We start from the raw sequence: 18,434 nt of genomic DNA, 5'->3' as shown, positions 1-18,434 counted from the left end.
TTTCTGAGAATCAGAATAGTAGTAACTGTTCCCTGAAAAAAGCAGTCCACGCCCAAGAGAAAGGAATTAGGAGCCCCTTGTTCAATGGCTTTGGAATACCTTTTAATTGTTGTGTAACATTTTAAAAGCCTATTAAAAAATTTTGCCCATCTCTACACACATAGACCAAATCAGCATGGAAGGTATATGGATGTGGTGTGAAAAATTACTTTTCAGTATAGGACACTTATCTGGGACACATCCAATGCTTACATACTTTAGCCTGGGAGCTAGGTATATATATTATTTCAGTGAGTAAACCAAGGCAGAGAAATTAACTGACCCACCTACGGCTAAGTAGCAAGCCGGTGACAGAGCCAGGAGTAAAACCCAGCAGTCTTTTCTCCCATTTTTTCCATCTGACAACTAACAATCACCTTTTCACTTAAGAAATTGCTTAAGCCCATTTTAATTAATATTGGTGTCATTTTAATTTTTTTAAAAGCTTTTCCTTCCACCAAACTCAGGCAAAATCTAATCAGAGAAAACTGATCCCTAAAAGATGAGGTTATTCATTAATATTTCAAATTAATAAATAGTATTATGCTAAAATGCTAAACCTAATTCTGATCTCAGTTACACCACTGAAGTAATGGGAACTACTCTTGATTTGCACTGGCCTGAGATCAGAATCTGACCCATAGATTCTTACTAGCAAAAGCCAGAGCTCCTGGAATTCTGCCCTTAGCAATGGAGCTTTAGATGTGGACTTAATACAAAATGTTGAGTGTTGTGTATTTGAGCCTAAAGTGACTCAGAAAACTCGAGTCCCTGGTGACAACTATTTCATTGCCATTCTAACCCTAATGTGAAGTGATTTTGATGAACAGATTAGAATTGTAATACATCATTTGGTATTACTTTTCATGTAGTAAGATATCTAAATTGCATTTGTATAGATTATTTTTATGCAGGAGACTTGAGCTCCACCTGGGAGCCATTATACAGTTGAAAAGTGATGTATGCCAAGGTTCTGTTAATAAGAGACTTGCCCTCACTGGGCCCTCTGGCTTTGCCAAAGCGGCATTAAAAGATTTAAATGTTTTATTTACCTCTGCCAGGATCTAGGAAGTAACAATGACATGTGACAACCTCTTAATCTTCAGAGGTTTTGCACAATTCCAGACAGCAATCCTGAGAACAGATTACTGATGGGAATCACTTAATTTTTGGTTTCCTTCTGCAAATTTACTGAATCTTGAATGGCGCATCTGAAGAAGTGGGTTTTTTACCCATGAAAGTTTATGCCCAAATAAATCTGTTAGTTTTTAAGGTGCCACCGGACTCCTCGTTGTTTTTGTGGATACAGACTTAACACGGCTATCCCTCTGATACTTGAACCTTGAATGGAAATTCTTGTGGGTCTTTAGCTGGGAATTGCAGTTCATATACTACTTCCCATGCACAAGACCTGGCTGTTGGGATATGTTTACACTGCAAGGTAAGCCCAGGGTTAGTAGAACTTGAGTTACCAGACCCTGGGTTTGTTAACCAAGGGCGTGAGCATCTATGCTCATTTATAACCCCAGGTTAGGAATTGTTGAACTCTGGGTCCCAATCTGGGGCTCCTGCATTATGCAGGCCCAAGTCCAACCATCCATATCCCAGACCGCTCCCAAAATCTGGCTGCTCTAACCATTTGTTCCTGGTGCAGTCTGGGAACACCTGACTGTCCACCAAACTTGACTGTCCAGAGGACAAAGAAAGTCAGTCTATGGGATCCTTTTGGTGGGGCTGCAAAGCAATAGGGCTTGAACCTTGGGTCCTGGCTTGACTTAGGTTTGGACCCTCCACCCTCATGAGATCTTGAGACCCTGGATCCGAGCCCTCGGTTAGCACAATTTATGTGAAGATGGAAGGCTTAAGCCTGAGTTCAAACTCTGGACTTATACTGCAGTGTAGACATACCCTTGGTGTTCAGAACTTTATGCTACAAACCAGGTATTCTTAAATTACCTTTTGAGCAGGTTTTTAAATCACTGATACATAATCCAGTGAATTAAGCATTGGATTAGGAGTCAGAAATTCCTGAATTGAAATGCCAGCTATGACATGTGCTTATTTTGTGACCTTGAGCAAGTTACTTAACCTCTCTGGCTCAGTCTTAACGGGGGTGTTTTTTAATTGTGTAATCTCAATTGAGTTGGCTTAACACAATTGAAAAGTCCTCTCTTAATGCTCACTAAGGCCTTGGCTACACTCAGGACTTCCCAGCGCTGCCGCGGCAGTGCTGTGAAGTGCGAGTGTAGTCGCACCGCCAGTGCTGCGAGAGCTGTCTCGCAGTGCTGTAAGTGCTTCACCTCTCCTAGGGGAATAGCTTGCAGCGCTGCAGGCTCTGATTACACTGGCACTTTACAGCGCTGTACTCGCTGCACTCGGGGGGGGCGTTTTCACACCCCTGCGCGCAGCAAGTTGCAGCGCTGTACAGTGCCAGTGTAGCCAAGGCCTAAGGCTTTCTCTAAACTAGTAAGGCCTGGGCTACACTTAAAAATTACATCATCCTAGCTACATTGCTCAGAGCTGTGAAAAATTTCATAGCCTGAGCACCACAGTTAAGTCAACCTAGCCGCTGGTGGAGACACAGGTAGATCAACAGAAGAATTTTCCCGCCTCTTGGTGAAGTAGATTAAGTACGTCAATGGAAAAACCCTTTCCATCAATTTAGGAAGCGTCTACACCAGAGGTGGGCAAACTACAGCCCACGGGCCACATCCGGCCCACGGGATGCTCCTGCCCGGCCCCTGAGCTCCTGGCCCGGGAGGCTAGCCCCCCACCTAGCGGCAGGGGGCAGTCAGGGGTGGGGGCCCCGGGGGTGGACAGGGAGCAGGGGGTGGTGAATGGGGCAGGAGTCCTGGGGGGGCCAACAGAGAAGGAGGGGGAATTGATGGTGTAGGAGTCCCGGGCGGGCCATCAGGGAACGGGGGGGTTGGATGGGGCAGGAGTCTCGGAGGAGCCATCAGGGGGCGAGAAGTGGGGCGTCAGATAGGAGGCAGGGACCGTGCCACGCCTGGCTGTTTGGGGAGACACAGCCTCCCCTAACCGGCTCTCCATACAATTTTGGAAACCCGATGTGGCCCTCAGGCCAAAAAGTTTGCCTGCCCCTAGTCTATACTTTGGTGCTACAGCGGCACAGTTGCAGCATCATAGCTGTGCGCTATAGTGTAGATGTGGCCTGGGGCCGATCTACACCCAGCTTTTGTACCAATTTAACTATTTTGGTTAGGGGTGTGATCTTTTTTACTAAAATAGTTAAATTGGTACAATCCCTAGCATGGACACAGTTTTATCGCTATAAAGGTTGTTTATATAGGTATAGATTATTCCTCTTATGGCCTTTATCAAAATAACTGCACTTACACTAGTAGGACTGTAAAAAAGTACATTTTTTGTGTATAGAAAAGCCCAAGGAGAGAAAGGTGGGAAAGCATGAAAAACTAGGAGAAAGAGTACTGGGAGAAGTATAGGAAGCAAGAACAACAGTAGGAAGGAAGTGAGAGTAAAGTAGCAAAGGGGACAAAATTATGTGGAGCCTAGAAGGTGAAGCCAATCACCTTGGACATAAAATTCATCCATGGTTTTAAAAAGTCACCCCGTTCCTAAAATCTTCTTAAATTATTAAAAATAACAAAAGAATTTTAAAACCCTAATTCAAATTAGTAAAACACGTAATTTATGTTTTCAAGGTAATTTGCGCTGGAAAATGAAGACCAGATTCACAACCTCATTGCAGTGTTTCGGTAATAAGCTGAAGTGTCTGGAATGGAGTCTGGAAAAAAAGAGGAGAATTTAAATTTTGAAATGGCTCCACTATTAAAAGAGGAAATGATAAATGACTGAATCCATTTTACTCATCCATTCTATATCTGGCTTTGTTTCCTGTCCCTTAATATTTACATCCGTAAATTATGTGCAAAACTGAAGAAGCTGCAATTTGGAAGAACCTGCAGCATTTCAAGGAAAACTTTGTCTTTTTCGGTTTGGGTGGTGTCAGTGGCTCAAGTATTTGCTTATTTATAAAAAGTGTCTATACAAACTTAGACAAGGCTTATCCTGCTCAACCTACTCCCTCAAAACAAACTTGGGAAAATAGGTCTTGCAGAGTGCCCTGAAAGTCTGGTCAACACATCCATTAATGTTTGTGAAGTGCTCAGATTCTGTGGTGAAGGGGACATAAGTAGAGAGAGCAAACTTGGGCTCTGTCTGACTGAGAAACGGAGTTAGGCCCAGATCCTCAAAAGTATTTAGGCATCTAACACCCATTGATGTTAGGATTTGAGGATCTGGACCTTAGTTTCACAGTCAAGGGCCTTTTATTGAGAATATTCCATCCCCAGCACTGAGACAAATATATACAAGGACTGTAAGTTTGAGGGTCTAAATTGATTTCAGTTGCCATGTAACAGATACTACCTAAATATCACATTAATGGACACATTAGATATAACTTAGGTCAGTTAGAGGGAGAGAAAGAAACACGAGAGAGGCATTCTCTTTGATACGATACTCTGATCATCTACAGAAGAGTGCATAATGCGTCAAGCCTTAGTACCCCATAGTTATTCATTGTAGAACAGAACGACTGCTTCAGGAAAGGTTGCCTGTCCTTGAATCTTGAAAAATCTACATGATGTCCAAGGTCTATTTGAAGGAATGATTTGTATGATGCTCTCTTTGCATTATAGGATCTCAACAGATGTCCCAGGACGGCATATGCTATAGTTGAGAAAATTAAGAGGCAGCTCTTCAAAACTGGGACTAGATCTTGCTGATATTTGGAGCTCTAATTGGAACAAAATAGTGAAATGAAGGTCTGTGCATGTTTGGTATGACGTACTTTTTGTGGAAGAAAAGATAATTAAAACTGTTAATTAAGGTTACTCATGAATCAATCCCCTTTATAAACTGAAAAGCAAATGGATAATTATTCAAGTTAAGAGCCCTTTGCCCATTTAATTATTTTATCAACTGTACATCAAATGCAGAATTGCTCTTCAGACTCAGATCTTATTTTTAACTTTTATGTTCTTAGTGGAATTGCTCCCTCTAGAGAGCATTTCCGCTGAGGGTTTCCATTTCCTGCTCTCCTGCACTGTAAGAGCTAACAAGATTACTGTATCATGCTGCCTAGCCTAGAAGATGAGGCTCACTGCTACTATTTTTGTTCATTCAAAAGCCTTTTAAAATTATATTAAGGTGCTTAGGATGCCAACCATAGGAAACCAAATAAAAAAATGAAAAAAATGCATCAAGAAATAAATTTTTTCTACCAACATTCAGCACTGAAGATACTCCCTGCAAAGATGACTTGAAAAGAAACAAACTTCAAAGAACAGAAAGAACAGGAGTACTTGTGGCACCTTAGAGACTAACAAATTTATTAGAGCATAAGCTTTCATGGGCTACAGCCCACTTCTTCGGATGCATAGAATGGAACATATATTGAGATATGTATATACACACATACAGAGAGCATGAACAGGTGGGAGTTGTCTTACCAACTCTGAGAGGCCAATTAAGTAAGTGAAAAAAAACTTCTGAAGTGATAATCAAGATAGCCCAATACAGACAGTTTGATAAGAAGTGTGAGAATACTTACAAGGGGAGATAGATTCAATGTTTGTAATGGCTCAGCCATTCCCAGTCCTTATTCAATCCTAAGTTGATTGTATCTAGTTTGCATATCAATTCCAGTTCAGCAGTCTCTCGTTGGAGTCTGTTTTTGAAGTTTTTCTGTTGTAAGATAGCCACCCGCAGGTCTGTCATTGAATGGCCAGACAGGTTAAAGTGTTCTCCCACTGGTTTTTGAGTATTATGATTCCTGACGTCAGATTTGTGTCCATTAATTCTTTTGCGTAGAGACTGTCCAGTTTGGCCAATGTACATGGTAGAGGGGCATTGCTGGCACACGATGGCATATATCACATTGGTAGATGTGCAGGTGAACGAGGCCCTGATGGTATGGCTGATGTGATTAGGTCATATGATGATGTCACTTGAATAGATATGTGGACAGAGTTGGCATCGGGCTTTGTTACAAGGATAGGTTCCTGGGTCAGTGGTTTTGTTCAGTGATGTGTGGTTGCTGGTGAGTATTTGCTTTAGGTTGGGGGGTTGTCTGTAAGCGAGGACAAGTCTGTCTCCCAAGATCTGTGAGAGTGAGGGATCATCTTTCAGGATAGGTTGTAGATCTTTGATGATGCGCTGGAGAGGTTTTAGTTGGGGGCTGAAGGTGACAGCTAGTGGTGTTCTGTTATTTTCTTTGTTGGGCCTGTCTTGTAGGAGGTGACTTCTGGGTACTCGTCTGGCTCTGTCAATCTGTTTTTTCACTTCAGCAGGTGGCTATTGTAGTATAAGAATGCTTGATAGAAATCTTGTAGGTGCTTGTCTCTGTCTGAGGGATTGGAGCAAATGCGGTTATATCTTAGAGCTTGGCTGTAGACAATGGATCGTGTGGTGTGTCCTGGATGGAAGCTGGAGGCATGTAGGTAAGTGTAGTGGTCAGTAGGTTTCCGGTATAGGGTGGTATTTATGTGACCATCACTTATTAGCACAGTAGTGTCCAGGAAATGGACCGCTTGTGTGGATTGATCTAGGCTGAGGTTGATGGTGGGATGGAAATTATTGAAATCATGGTGAAATTCCTCAAGGGCTTCTTTTCCATGGGTCCAGATGATGACGATGTCATCAATGTAGCGCAAGTAGAGTAAGGGAGTTAGGGGACGAGAGCTAAGGAAGCGTTGTTCTAAGTCAGCCATAAAAATGTTGGCATACTGTGGGGCCATGCGGGTACCCATAGCAGTGCCACTGACTTGAAGGTATATATTGTCCCCAAATGTGAAATAGTTGTGGGTGAGGACAAAGTCACAAAGTTCAGCCACCAGGTTAGCTGTGACATTATCGGGGATACTGTTCCTGATAGCTGGTAGTCCATCTTTGTGTGGAATATTGGTGTAGAGGGCTTCTACATCCATAGTGGCCAGGATGGTGTTTTCTGGAAGATCACCGATGGGAGTGCTGGTAGTGAAGGGCCTGAGGAGAGAGTCCACATAACCAGACAAGCCTGATGTTAGGGTACCAATGCCTGAGACTTTGTGATAGTTCTTCAGCTTCCAAGGTTAAAGATTTGAGGGAAAATGTGAGTATGTTAAGTAAAGGACATTATATGAAACAGCTCAGACCTGTATTTCTTTGAATCATAAATAAATAATGATACCACACAACGATATGGCATTTTACAACATTAATTAAAACTCCCACCATCCTTGTGAAGTTTAAGGGCCCAATATTGCTCCCAGTGAAGCTGCTGGACGTTTTGCCAATGATTTCAATGGGAACAAGGTTGTGCCCTGATTTATTCCTATTTGTAAAACATTTCCATTTTCCAGAGGGGAAATTCAGCACCACTGTAAATGGATGTGGCTGCACCGCCACTGAAGTCCATGAAAGCCCAGAACTACATTTGGCCCACAGGCTAAAAACCAAATTTTCAAAAGTGGCCAATGATTTTGTGTGCTTCAGTTTTTGAGTACCCAGCTTAAAACTCTTGTGCTATCCAATTTAACTGAACAAGGAATTATTATTATTAGCAAAATGTAATTAATGAAATTGGAATTTCGCCAGGACACTGGGGTTAACATCCACTCTTGAAAAAAGTGCCATGATCTATAAATGACAAGAAAAGGTTGGTTTAAAACCTATTCCAAGAGACTTGATAAAGAAATAGACACACTGGTGTTACTTTAATGTCCAAAGGTTAATTAAATTTGTACAGTGCACATCTTTCTAAAAATTACTAGATGTATGTTGAACAGACAAAATAATGAGGATCTGGAAAGACACATAGTTGGATAACAAGAACCATTTAGCATTAATGATAGTTCATAGGTCTTGGTGATTGCTTTATAAATCCTAAAGACTCCTAAGTATTCATAATATAGTATTTCCTTTTATTTCATTTAACAATTCATGCTGGCAAAGATGACTGCAAGATCTACATTTTCGCTACCTTTTACTTCTTTTAAGGTATGCACCAGGAACCTTAGAAATTTCTTATTAACTGAAGCTTCATTAAATACCAGCTGACTAAATTCTTACCGTTTATTCTAGTAAACAAAAGGTGATTCCTTTAATGAGCATATAAATAATTCTTAGGCATTTCCCAGGGTGTCCTATAACTTTTTCCTATTTAAAGCTAGCAGTTTCATCTTTGATAAAATTTTAGATTCTGGTAATATTTAACGCTAGCAGTTGGATGCCAAGATCTACAAGTACAATCCTCATCCACAATTGCACTTAATGTTCCTCCATTTGATTTTTGTAGAACACAGAGTGGAAATTAATGCCTATCTGGTTTATCATTAGAGTTGATTTTCTGACTCCATATACGGGTGTAAGTTTGGAAATTCTCCAAAATTCTCTTCTTTCGGTTGATGACACTACCTCTGTTCCATTGATTCTCTGATTTCCTGAGCCAATGCCACCAAAAGCAGCATATACAAACAACCACTGAGGGTATGTCTACACTACGAAATTAGGTCGAATTTATAGAAGCCGGTTTTATAGAAATCGATTTTATACAGTCGATTGTGTGTGTCCCCACATAAAATGCTCTAAGTGCATTAAGTCGGTGGACCGCGTCCACAGTTCCGAGGCTAGCATCGACTTCCGGAGCGTTGCACTGTGGGTAGCTATCCCACAGTTCCCGCAGTCTCCGCCGCTCATTGGAATTCTGGGTTGAGATCGGAATGCCTGATGATGCAAAAACAGTGTCACGGGGGGTTCTGGGTACATGTCGTCAGGCCCCTCCCCCTCCATCAGAGCAACGGCAGACAATCGATTCACGCCTTTTTACCTGGGTTACCTGTGCAGACAACATACCACGGCAAGCATGGAGCCCACTCAGCTCAGCGTCACCATGTCATCTGGGTGCCAGCAGACGTGGTACTGCATTGCTACACAGCAGCAGCTAATTGCCTTTTGGCAGTAGATGGTGCAGTATGACTGGTAGCCATCATCGGCTATCTGGGTGTTGGCAGACATGGCGCTGCATTGCTATACAGCAGCAGCTCCTTGCCTTTTGGGAGCAGATGGTGTATTACGACTGGTATCCATCATCGTCGTATTCCTCAGTGAGTTTGGTCAGAGGCACCTGGGCAGACATGTTTTGTCTCCTGGAGACTCAGTCCTGCCAGCAGTCCTACTGAACCATCTTGACGATGATGGCTAGCAATCGTAATACAGCATCTTCTGCCAAGCACCCAGAAGATGCCGATGGCTATCAGTCATGCTGCACCGTCTGCTGCCAGCCTAAGATGTAAAAGATAGATGGATCAGATTTGTTCTGTATTCATTTGCTTCCCCCTCCCTCTGTGAAATCAATGGCCTGCTAAACCCAGGGTTTTGAGTTCAATCTTTGGGGGGGCCATTCTGTGTGACAGTTGTTTATGTTTCTCCCTGATGCACAGCTACCTTTGTTGATTTTAATTCCCTGTAAGCCATGTCGTCACTCGCCCCTCTCTCCCTCCGTCAGACAATAGTTTTGCGCCTTTTTTCAGCCCAGACGCCATAGCACTGGGATCATGGAGCCCGCTCAGATCACCATGGCAATTATGAGCACGATGAACACCACGCGCATTGTCCTGAAGTATATGCAGAGCCAGAACATGCCAAAGCAAAACCAGGCGAGGAGGCGATTGCAGCGTAGCGACGAGAGTGATGAGGAAATTGAAATGGACATAGACCTCTCACAAAGTACAGGCCCCAGCAATGTGCAAATCATGGTGTTACTGGGGGAGGTTCATGGAGTGGAACGCCGATTCTGGGCCCAGGAAACAAGCACAGACTGGTGGAACCACATCGTGTTGCAGGTATGGGATGATTCCCAGTGGCTGCAAAACTTTCACATGCGTAAGGGCACTTTCATGGAACTTTGTGACTTGCTTTCCCCTGCCCTGAAGCGCCAGAATACCAGGATGAGAGCAGCCCTCACAGTTGAGAAGCGAGTGGCGATAGCCCTGTGGAAGCTTGCAACGCCAGACAGCTACCGGTCAGTTGGGAATCAATTTGGAGTGGGCAAATCTACTGTGGGGGCTGCTGTGATCCAAGTAGCCAACGCAATCAAAGACCTGCTGATATCAAGGGTAGTGACTCTGGGAAACGTGCAGGTCATAGTGGATGGCTTTGCTGCAATGGGATTCCCAAACTGTGGTGGGGTGATAGACGGAACCCATATCCCTATCTTGTGACCGGAGCACCAAGCACATAAACCGCAAGGGGTACTTTTCAATGCTTCTACAAGCCCTGGTGGATCACAAGGGACGTTTCACTAACATCAACGTGGGATGGCCGAGAAAGGTACATGATGCTCGCGTCTTCAGGAACTCTGGTCTGTTTCGAAAGCTGGAGGAAGGGACTTTCTTCCCGGACCAGAAATTAGAGTTAATTGAGCTGCTTGAAGAGCTTGATCTGTGTTCTGACCAGCATTTCTGAATATTCCAGACACAAACTAGAACTCCATTCTTCAAAGGCACATAAAATGAACCGAGCCCCTCCATTGCAAGGAAATTAGTATGTTAACTAATGGTGTGATGATATATATTTCAGAGCCTGAGTTCCAGCTTTATTAGAGCATAAGCTTTCGTGGACTACAGCCCACTTCTGATATATGCATCCGAAGAAGTGGGCTGTAGTCCACGAAAGCTTATGCTCTAATAAATTTGTTAGTCTCTAAGGTGCCACAAGTACTCCTGTTCTTTTTGCAGAGGTCCCTTGTGTGCCTTCAGGGTCTGGGAGCACGCCTTGGGTGAGTTTGGGGATTACTGGTTCCAGGTCCAGGGTAATAAACATATCCTAGCTGTTGGGGAAACCGGTTTCTCCGCTTCCTTGCTGTGAGCTATCTTCATCATCTTCCTCGTACCCCGAACCCGCTTCTCTGTTGCGTGATTCTCCATTGAAGGAGTCAAAGCACATGGTTGGGGTAGTGGTGTCTACACCCCCTAGCATGGCATGCAGCTCCGCGTAGAAGCGGCATGTTTGCGGCTCTGCCTCGGACCTTCCGTTTGCCTCTCTGGCTTTGTGGTAGGCTTGCCTTAGCTCCTTAATTTTCACACGGCACTGCTGTGTGTCCCTGTTATGGCCTCTGTCCTTCATGGCCTTTGAGACTTTTTCTAATATTTTGCCATTTCGTTTACTGCTACGGAGTTCAGCTAGCACTGATTCATCTCCCCATATGGCGAGCAGATCCCGTACTTCCCATTCGGTCCATTCTGGAGCTCTTTTGCGATCCTGGGACTCCATCATGGTTACCTGTGCTGATGAGCTCTGCGTGGTCACCTGTGCTCTTCACGCTGGGCAAACAGGAAATAAATTCAAAAGTTCGCGGGGCTTTTCCTGTCTACCTGGTCAGTGCATCTGAGTTGAGAATGCTGTCCACAGCGGTCACAATGAAGCACTGTGGGATAGCTCCCGGAGGCCAATAGCGTCAAATTCCGTCCACACTACCCCAAATCCGACCTGCAAAGGCCGATTTCAGCGCTAATCCCCTCGTCGGAGGTGGAGTAAAGAAACCGGTTTAAAGGGCCCTTTAAGTTGAAAAAAAGGGCTTCATCGTGTGGACGTGTCCAGGCTTAATTCGATTTAATGCTGCTAAATTCGACCTAAACTCACAATGTAGACCAGGCCTCAGAGAAAGGGGCAGCTTCAGAAAGGGCTGACTCAGCAGACTAAGACACCAGCTGGTTGGTAAGAGTAAACACACACACAAAAAAAAGATCATTTTAAATCTTTTAAGGATGGGATAGTAGGAAAGGAAGGAGAAGAGAAAATGAGGAAATTTGCCCTAGGTCTACATTTAACTAATAGTGAATTTTGAGAGCCCTCTGCAAAACATGCTGAAATGTCATCAATATAATTGAGAGATTTGATTTGGATAAGCATCCAAATGTTTGGCAGCCTATGCAAACTTTGACCAGATCTATGTAGTTTATTTTTTCCTCCATCTTGGTTTGTGCAACCCATCTTCTAGTTACATCCTGAATCCATTCTCTAATCCCTGACCCATGCCTGTTCCCATACTTTCTAGCCAAGGCAATGTATTTTATTTTCAACCAACCCTCTCAACGTTTTAGCTTTTACATACACAGTTCAACTGCCCATTATATTTAGATAAACCTCTAACTTCATCAGTGTTAGTCAACTCTCGTTAGTTTTGCTAATGACAACCAACTATGAAACACTAAGTTGCCTTATAAAAATTGTTTGAGTATTCTACGGTAATTCTCAAAAACTCTACCGGCTTAATTCTCCTCCTACCTGGATATAAATCAGGAATAACTCAACTGGAGTTAACGGAGACATACTGATGCAAAACCGGTATAGTTCAGAAGAGAATGAGTCTTAATATTTTACAGTAGAAATGCTGCAGCATTTTAGACAATTAATATTTTTAAAATAAGGCTATAATCAGTTTTCCTTATGCGCCCTACATATACATGTGCAATTTCTTAACTATTTATTTTTCAGTTTATGGCCCACATTCTTACCATAGTTACACTGCCATAAATCTAAAGTGAGTCCATGGTAGCTAATGGAGATACTTTTATCTTGGTTTGCATCAGTGTAAATCCAAAATCTGACCCACTATGCACCCATCAGTAAAATCTCTGAGCTCCGTACAAAATATTAGACAATTTGCTGAACACAAGAGAGACTAAATAAAATACTGGTTCTACTCTCTTTTACAATTATGTAAATCAGGAGTAACTCAATTTACATCAAAAAGAAGAACAGGAGTACTTGTGGCACCTTAGAGACTAACAAATTTATTAGAGCATAAGCTTTCGTGGACTACAGCCCACTTCTTCGGATGCATATAGAATGGAACATATATTGAGGATTCTATATGCATCCGAAGAAGTGGGCTGTAGTCCACGAAAGCTTATGCTCTAATAAATTTGTTAGTCTCTAAGGTGCCACAAGTACTCCTGTTCTTCTTTTTGCGGATACAGACTAACACGGCTGTTACTCTGAAACCTGTCAATTTACATCAACAGAATTACACTGATGTAAAACTGGTATTAGATTAGAATCCAGTCAACAGTGCTGAAGTGAATTCATGGTAAAAAAAAACATTAAATATATATAATGCCATCACTAAGGAAATATGCCACTCACTTGAATCTCATATTCCTCTTTGACTTGAGAAGTACCTTCCCCAAAGTACAATAGCTCTTCCAAAGCTGAATGGTCAGAAGGAATAAAAGAATCTATAAAACCTTTTTTATATCCTTTCAAATGTTCATGCAGGGTATTTTAGGTGTCACAAAGGATAGGTCAAATCTGCTAGAACATCTGCTAAATTAAGTGCACTGTCATATTATTATGAGAACATAAAATAAGACAGGAGATTACAGACTTTCTCCAATCTAATTGCTTATTTGATACAAGGCCATTTATAGTTGCTACATTATTTCTAAAGTGATTTGTTGAGATGATCAGCTCTTTAATACTGAAAATTCGGTCACTTTCTTACATGGAATTTTACCCACATCAGTTCATCTAAGGCAGGGGTTCTCAAACTTCATTGCACTGCGACCCCTTCTGACAACAAAAATTACTACATGACCCCAGGTGGGGGGGCCAAAACCAAAGCCCACCGCGACAGGACAAGTAAAACAACTAGGGAAGAGGGCGCTAAGAGTAAGAACATTACATTTAGCCCATAAACCCATTACTTAAGTCTTTTGAAATGTTTAATCCACAACTTTTCATCAATACACATTCCTGAAAGAAATGAAGCACAGTACAGATTTTTAAAGAGATCTGCCAATAGTGTCTTCTCTTTGGAAACATTACATAACATAAGAATGGCCGTACCGGGTCAGACCAAAGGTCCATCTAGCCCAGTATCCTGTCTACCAACAGGTTTCAGAGTAGCAGCCATGTTAGTCTGTATCCGCAAAAAGAACAGGAGTACTTGTGGCACCTAAGGCTTGGTCTACACTACCCCCCCTAATTCGAACTAAGGTACGCAACTTCAGCTACGTGAATAACGTAGCTGAAGTTCGAAGTACCTTATTTCGAATTAGTTGAAACTTACCTTGGTCCACACTCGGCAGGCAGGCTCCCCCGTCGACTCCGCGGTACTCCTCTCGGCGAGCTGGAGTACCGCAGTCGACGGCGAGCACTTCCGGGTTCGACTTATCGCGTCCAGACTAGACGCGATAAGTCGAACCCAGAAGTTCGATTTCCAGCCGTCGAACTTGCCGGTAAGTGTAGCCAAGGCCTTAGAGACTAACAAATTTATTAGAGCATAAGCTTTCGTGGACTACAGCCCACAGTGGCCAATGCCAGGTGTCCCAGAGGGAGTGAACATAACACGTAATGATCAAGTGATCTCTCTCCTGCCATCCATCTCCACCCTCTGACAAACACAGGCTAGGGACACCCTTCCTTACCCATCCTGGCTAATAGCCATTAATGGACTTAACCACCATGAATTTATCCAGTTCTCTTTTAAACGCTGTTATAGTCCTAGCCTTCACAACCTCCTCAGGTAAGGAGTTCCACAAGTTGACTGTGCGCTGCATGAAGAAGAACTTCCTTTTATTTGTTTTAAACCTGCTGCCTATTAATTTCATTTGGTGACCCCTAGTTCTGGTATTATGGGAATAAGTAAATAACTTTTCCTTATCCACTTTCTCCACATCACTCATGATTTTATATACCTCTATCATATCCCCCCTTAGTCTCCTCTTTTCCAAGCTGAAGAGTCCTAGCCTCTTTAATCTCTCCTCATATGGGACCCGTTCCAAACCCCTAATAATTTTAGTTGCCCTTTTCTGAACCTTTTCTCAACATACTGTATACAATCATATAGTAACTAGCACATTTTAAGAAATCTTTACATGCATTCCAAATAAATATATATCATCACACCATTAGTTAACATACTAATTTCCTTGCAATGGAGGGGCTCGGTTCATTTTATGTGCCTTTGAAGAATGGAGTTCTAGTTTGTGTCTGGAATATTCAGAAATGCTGGTCAGAACACAGATCAAGCTCTTCAAGCAGCTCAATTAACTCTAATTTTCTTTATCGGTTGGGTAATGCGACTCCACTGATCTCTCAAAGTCAATACACATCTAGTGCCAAGAAAGACTGCTTTCTTTGTTTATGCATAGTTATTAATCCTAGTTCTCTTTGAAACAATAACCAATTTGTTTATCCATTTCTCAGATTTAGGTCACATATGAAATTTTCCTCATCTGTTTTCCCTAACATGTTACCTACAATGGCAAAACAAGTACAGTTATAGTTTGTAATTTTCCAAGAATTAGTACGATGCTGACAGAGACAGCAGGTAATGCTTAAATTCTATAACACTGCTGCCTTCCCATCTGTTGAGGGAGCGGAAGAATCACTGTAAATATTTGGCTGTTGATGAACCATTGTATAATAATGTATTCTAAGCGTTAGTAATGATAAAACTCTATATTTAGTATGCACAGTGTGTGCAGTGGCATATACAATATCACTGATCTACTCTATTCACCCTGTTCCTAATGTCATAATGATGTCATCATTCATTCATTCATGACATATTCAGAAAGTATTAAACTATTTGAAAGAGAATGTACTATATATACTACATGGGGTCAAGTGCAGAATTACTGTAACATTTTAAATGCTCTTGGGGTTTATATTAGGGCTGTCAAGCGATTAAAAAAATTAATCACAATTAATCACACTGTTAATAATAGAATACCATTTATTTAAATATTTTTGGATGTTTTCTACATTTCCAAATATATTGATTTCAATTATAACACAGAATACAAAGTGTACAGTGCTCAGTTTACATTTATTTTTTAGTCAAAATATTTTTTTTTGTTTTTTTACAGTGCAAATATTTGTAATTCACCTAATATAAGTACTGTAGTGCAATCTCTTTATCGTGAAAGTTGAACTTACAAATTTCAAATTGCATACAAAAAAATAAGTGCATTCAAAAATAAAACAATGTAAAACTTTAGAGCCTACAAGTCCACTCAGTCCTACTTCAGCCAGTCGCTCAAACAAGTTTGGTTACATTTGCAGGAGATAATGCTGCCCGCTTCTTGTTTACAGTGTCACCTGAAAGTGAGAACAGGCGTTCAGAAGGCATGCATCCATGCTGATGACGGGTTCTGCTTGATAACAATCCAAAGCAGAGCGGACCGATGCATGTTCATTTTCATCATCTGAGTCAGATTCCACGAGCAGAAGGTTGATTTTCTTTTTTGGCGGTTCAGGTTCTGTAGTTTCCGCATCAGAGTGTTGCTCTTTTAAAACTTCTGAAAGCAAGCCCCACACCTCGTCCCTCTCAGATTGGTACCTTCTTTGCATTTTGTCAAATCTGCAGTGACAGCGTTCGTAAATCAAACAACATGTGCTGGGTCATCATCTGAGACTGCTATAACATGAATTATATGGCAGAATGCAGGTAAAACAGAGGAGGGGACATACAATTTTCCCCCAAGGAGTTCAGTCACAAATTTAATTAACACACTATTTTTTTTAACAAGTGTCATCAGCATGGAAACATGTTCTCCGGAATGGTGGCTGAAGCATGAAGGAGCATACAAATGTTTAGCACGTAAATACCTTGCAAACCTGGCACGTAAATACCTTGCAACGCTGGCTACAAAAGTGCCATTTGAACACCTGTTCCCACTTTCAGGTGACATTGTAAATAAGAAGCAGGCAGCATTATCTCCTGTCAACGTAAACAAACTTGTTTGTCTTAGCGATTGGCTGAACAAGAAGTAGGACTGAGTGGACTTCTAGACTCTAAAGTTTTACATTGTTTGTCTTTGAATGCAGTTATGTAACAAAAAAAAAATCTACATTTGTAAATTACACGTTCACGATTGAGATTGCACTACAGTACTTGTATGAGGTGAACTGAAAAATACTATTTCTTTGTTTATCATTTTTATGTTATTTTTATTACAAATATTTGCACTGTAAAGTGAGCACTGTACACTTTGGATTCTGTGTTGTAATAGAAATCAATATATTTGAAAATGTAGAAAAACATCCAAAAATATTAAATACATTTCAATTGGTATTCTATTGTTTAACAGTATGATTAATTTTTTAATCGCAGTTAATTTTTTTGAGTTCATTGTGTGAGTTAACTGATGAATCGTCAGCCCTAGTTTATATTTTACCTTTTTTTCCCCTTCAGAAATACAGATCGTTCCATATTTAACAAGGTTAAAGCAAAATAATTCTCAAGTGGTACCAAACAAGCAAAACTTCAATAGAGTAGAACCCCAATTTTATGAATTGATCGAGTTCATAAAATCAAAAAGTTCATAGAATTGAACATCTCAGAATTACAGTAGGCATGGTGTCTATGTTGCAGTATGGCGTACAGGTGAGTCTCATCTTACGCGCATTTAACATGCGTGAATTCAGCTTTGCACGGTCAGAAAAAAAAGAAAAGAAAAAAAAAAGAGAAAAATAACAATTTAAATACTGTACCTGTAGTACAGGCGATTCCACCTGCCATTACACTCAAGGTAATTTTGACTATACACGATTTTCGCTTTACGTGCTGACAAGGGCATGTAACCCCAGCGTAAGATGAGACTCGCCTGTACTGCATTCTTGTCCTTCAAACCACTGCAAAGCTATTTCCAGTGCACGGAAGGCAAGAGAATGTGAAGGAATGTTGACTTATTTGTCAATGACATCACCTTCGTTATGTGATTTTCTTTTTCCATTGGGAAAAATGGTTCATATAACTAGTTGTTCATAGAACTGATGTTCATAAAAATTGAGATTCTACTCTGAAGGCTAAAATACTCAGTTGTCCACATACCGTTGAGACAGATCCTGTTGTGCAGTCTGATGGGTTGTTCTAACATACTTTGGATAGGCAGAGCCCCAAAGGGCCAAAACTACAACCAAGAAGAGGCAAGGCACAGAGGAAGCCCATCTTTTCCTCAGTCCCTTACCCTGGTACGCTAGCCATAATGAGGAAAAGTGGTACATTGGCTCTACACCATTGGAAGGCATCCTTGAAGTGGTATAATCCCCCCCTTCATTGGCTTTTTGTGTCAAACTGCACCAGTGGTGCAGCACAAAGCAGCTCCTTCTACCAGGCAGTCTGGCTCTTAGGAGATACAAAAAAAGAGAACTATGAATGTGTGAAAAAGGTCTCCTATCCTTCCACCTACTCAGACCCCCTCACCCACCAGCAGACTTCCCCCCGCCCCAAGTGTCTCCCCTCCCAGAGTGCCCCCCTCTGCCCAACACTCCCCTCTCCTCCGTGCCCCCAACGCTCTCCCCGCACCCAGATATCCCCCTCTCCACTCAGGGATCCCCCAAGTGCCCCCCTCCCCGACCTG

The 18,434-nt window shown here is 41.9% G+C and overlaps 1 protein-coding gene across 1 annotated transcript; it reads right to left on the bottom strand.

Moving 5' to 3' along the window:
* Nucleotides 1-5,398: 5,398 nt before the first annotated feature.
* LOC135975776 (uncharacterized) lies at nt 5,399-18,303 on the bottom strand. The gene is made up of 2 exons (XM_065568091.1): nt 17,906-18,303; nt 5,399-7,068 (listed from the first exon to the last, which is right to left on the bottom strand). The coding sequence occupies exons 1-2, from the start codon at nt 18,100-18,102 to the stop codon at nt 6,363-6,365; spliced, it is 903 nt and encodes a 300-aa protein (XP_065424163.1). The 5' UTR covers nt 18,103-18,303; the 3' UTR covers nt 5,399-6,362.
* Nucleotides 18,304-18,434: the final 131 nt, after the last annotated feature.

This window comes from Chrysemys picta, chromosome 15, assembly GCF_011386835.1.
Source record: "Chrysemys picta bellii isolate R12L10 chromosome 15, ASM1138683v2, whole genome shotgun sequence".
Classification (NCBI taxonomy): domain Eukaryota; kingdom Metazoa; phylum Chordata; order Testudines; family Emydidae; genus Chrysemys; species Chrysemys picta.
This window is presented reverse-complemented; position numbering and strand designations above follow the sequence as displayed.

Bases quoted from the DNA above. Each gene is read 5' to 3' on its own strand.
- LOC135975776 (XM_065568091.1), bottom strand. From the start codon at position 18,102: ATGCCTTCCAATGGTGTAGAGCCAATGTACCACTTTTCCTCATTATGG. The intron at 7,069-17,905 runs GTATGTGGACAA...CTCTCTCCTCAG, and splicing joins CAACAGGATCTGTCTCAACG to GCCCTTCACTACCAGCACTC.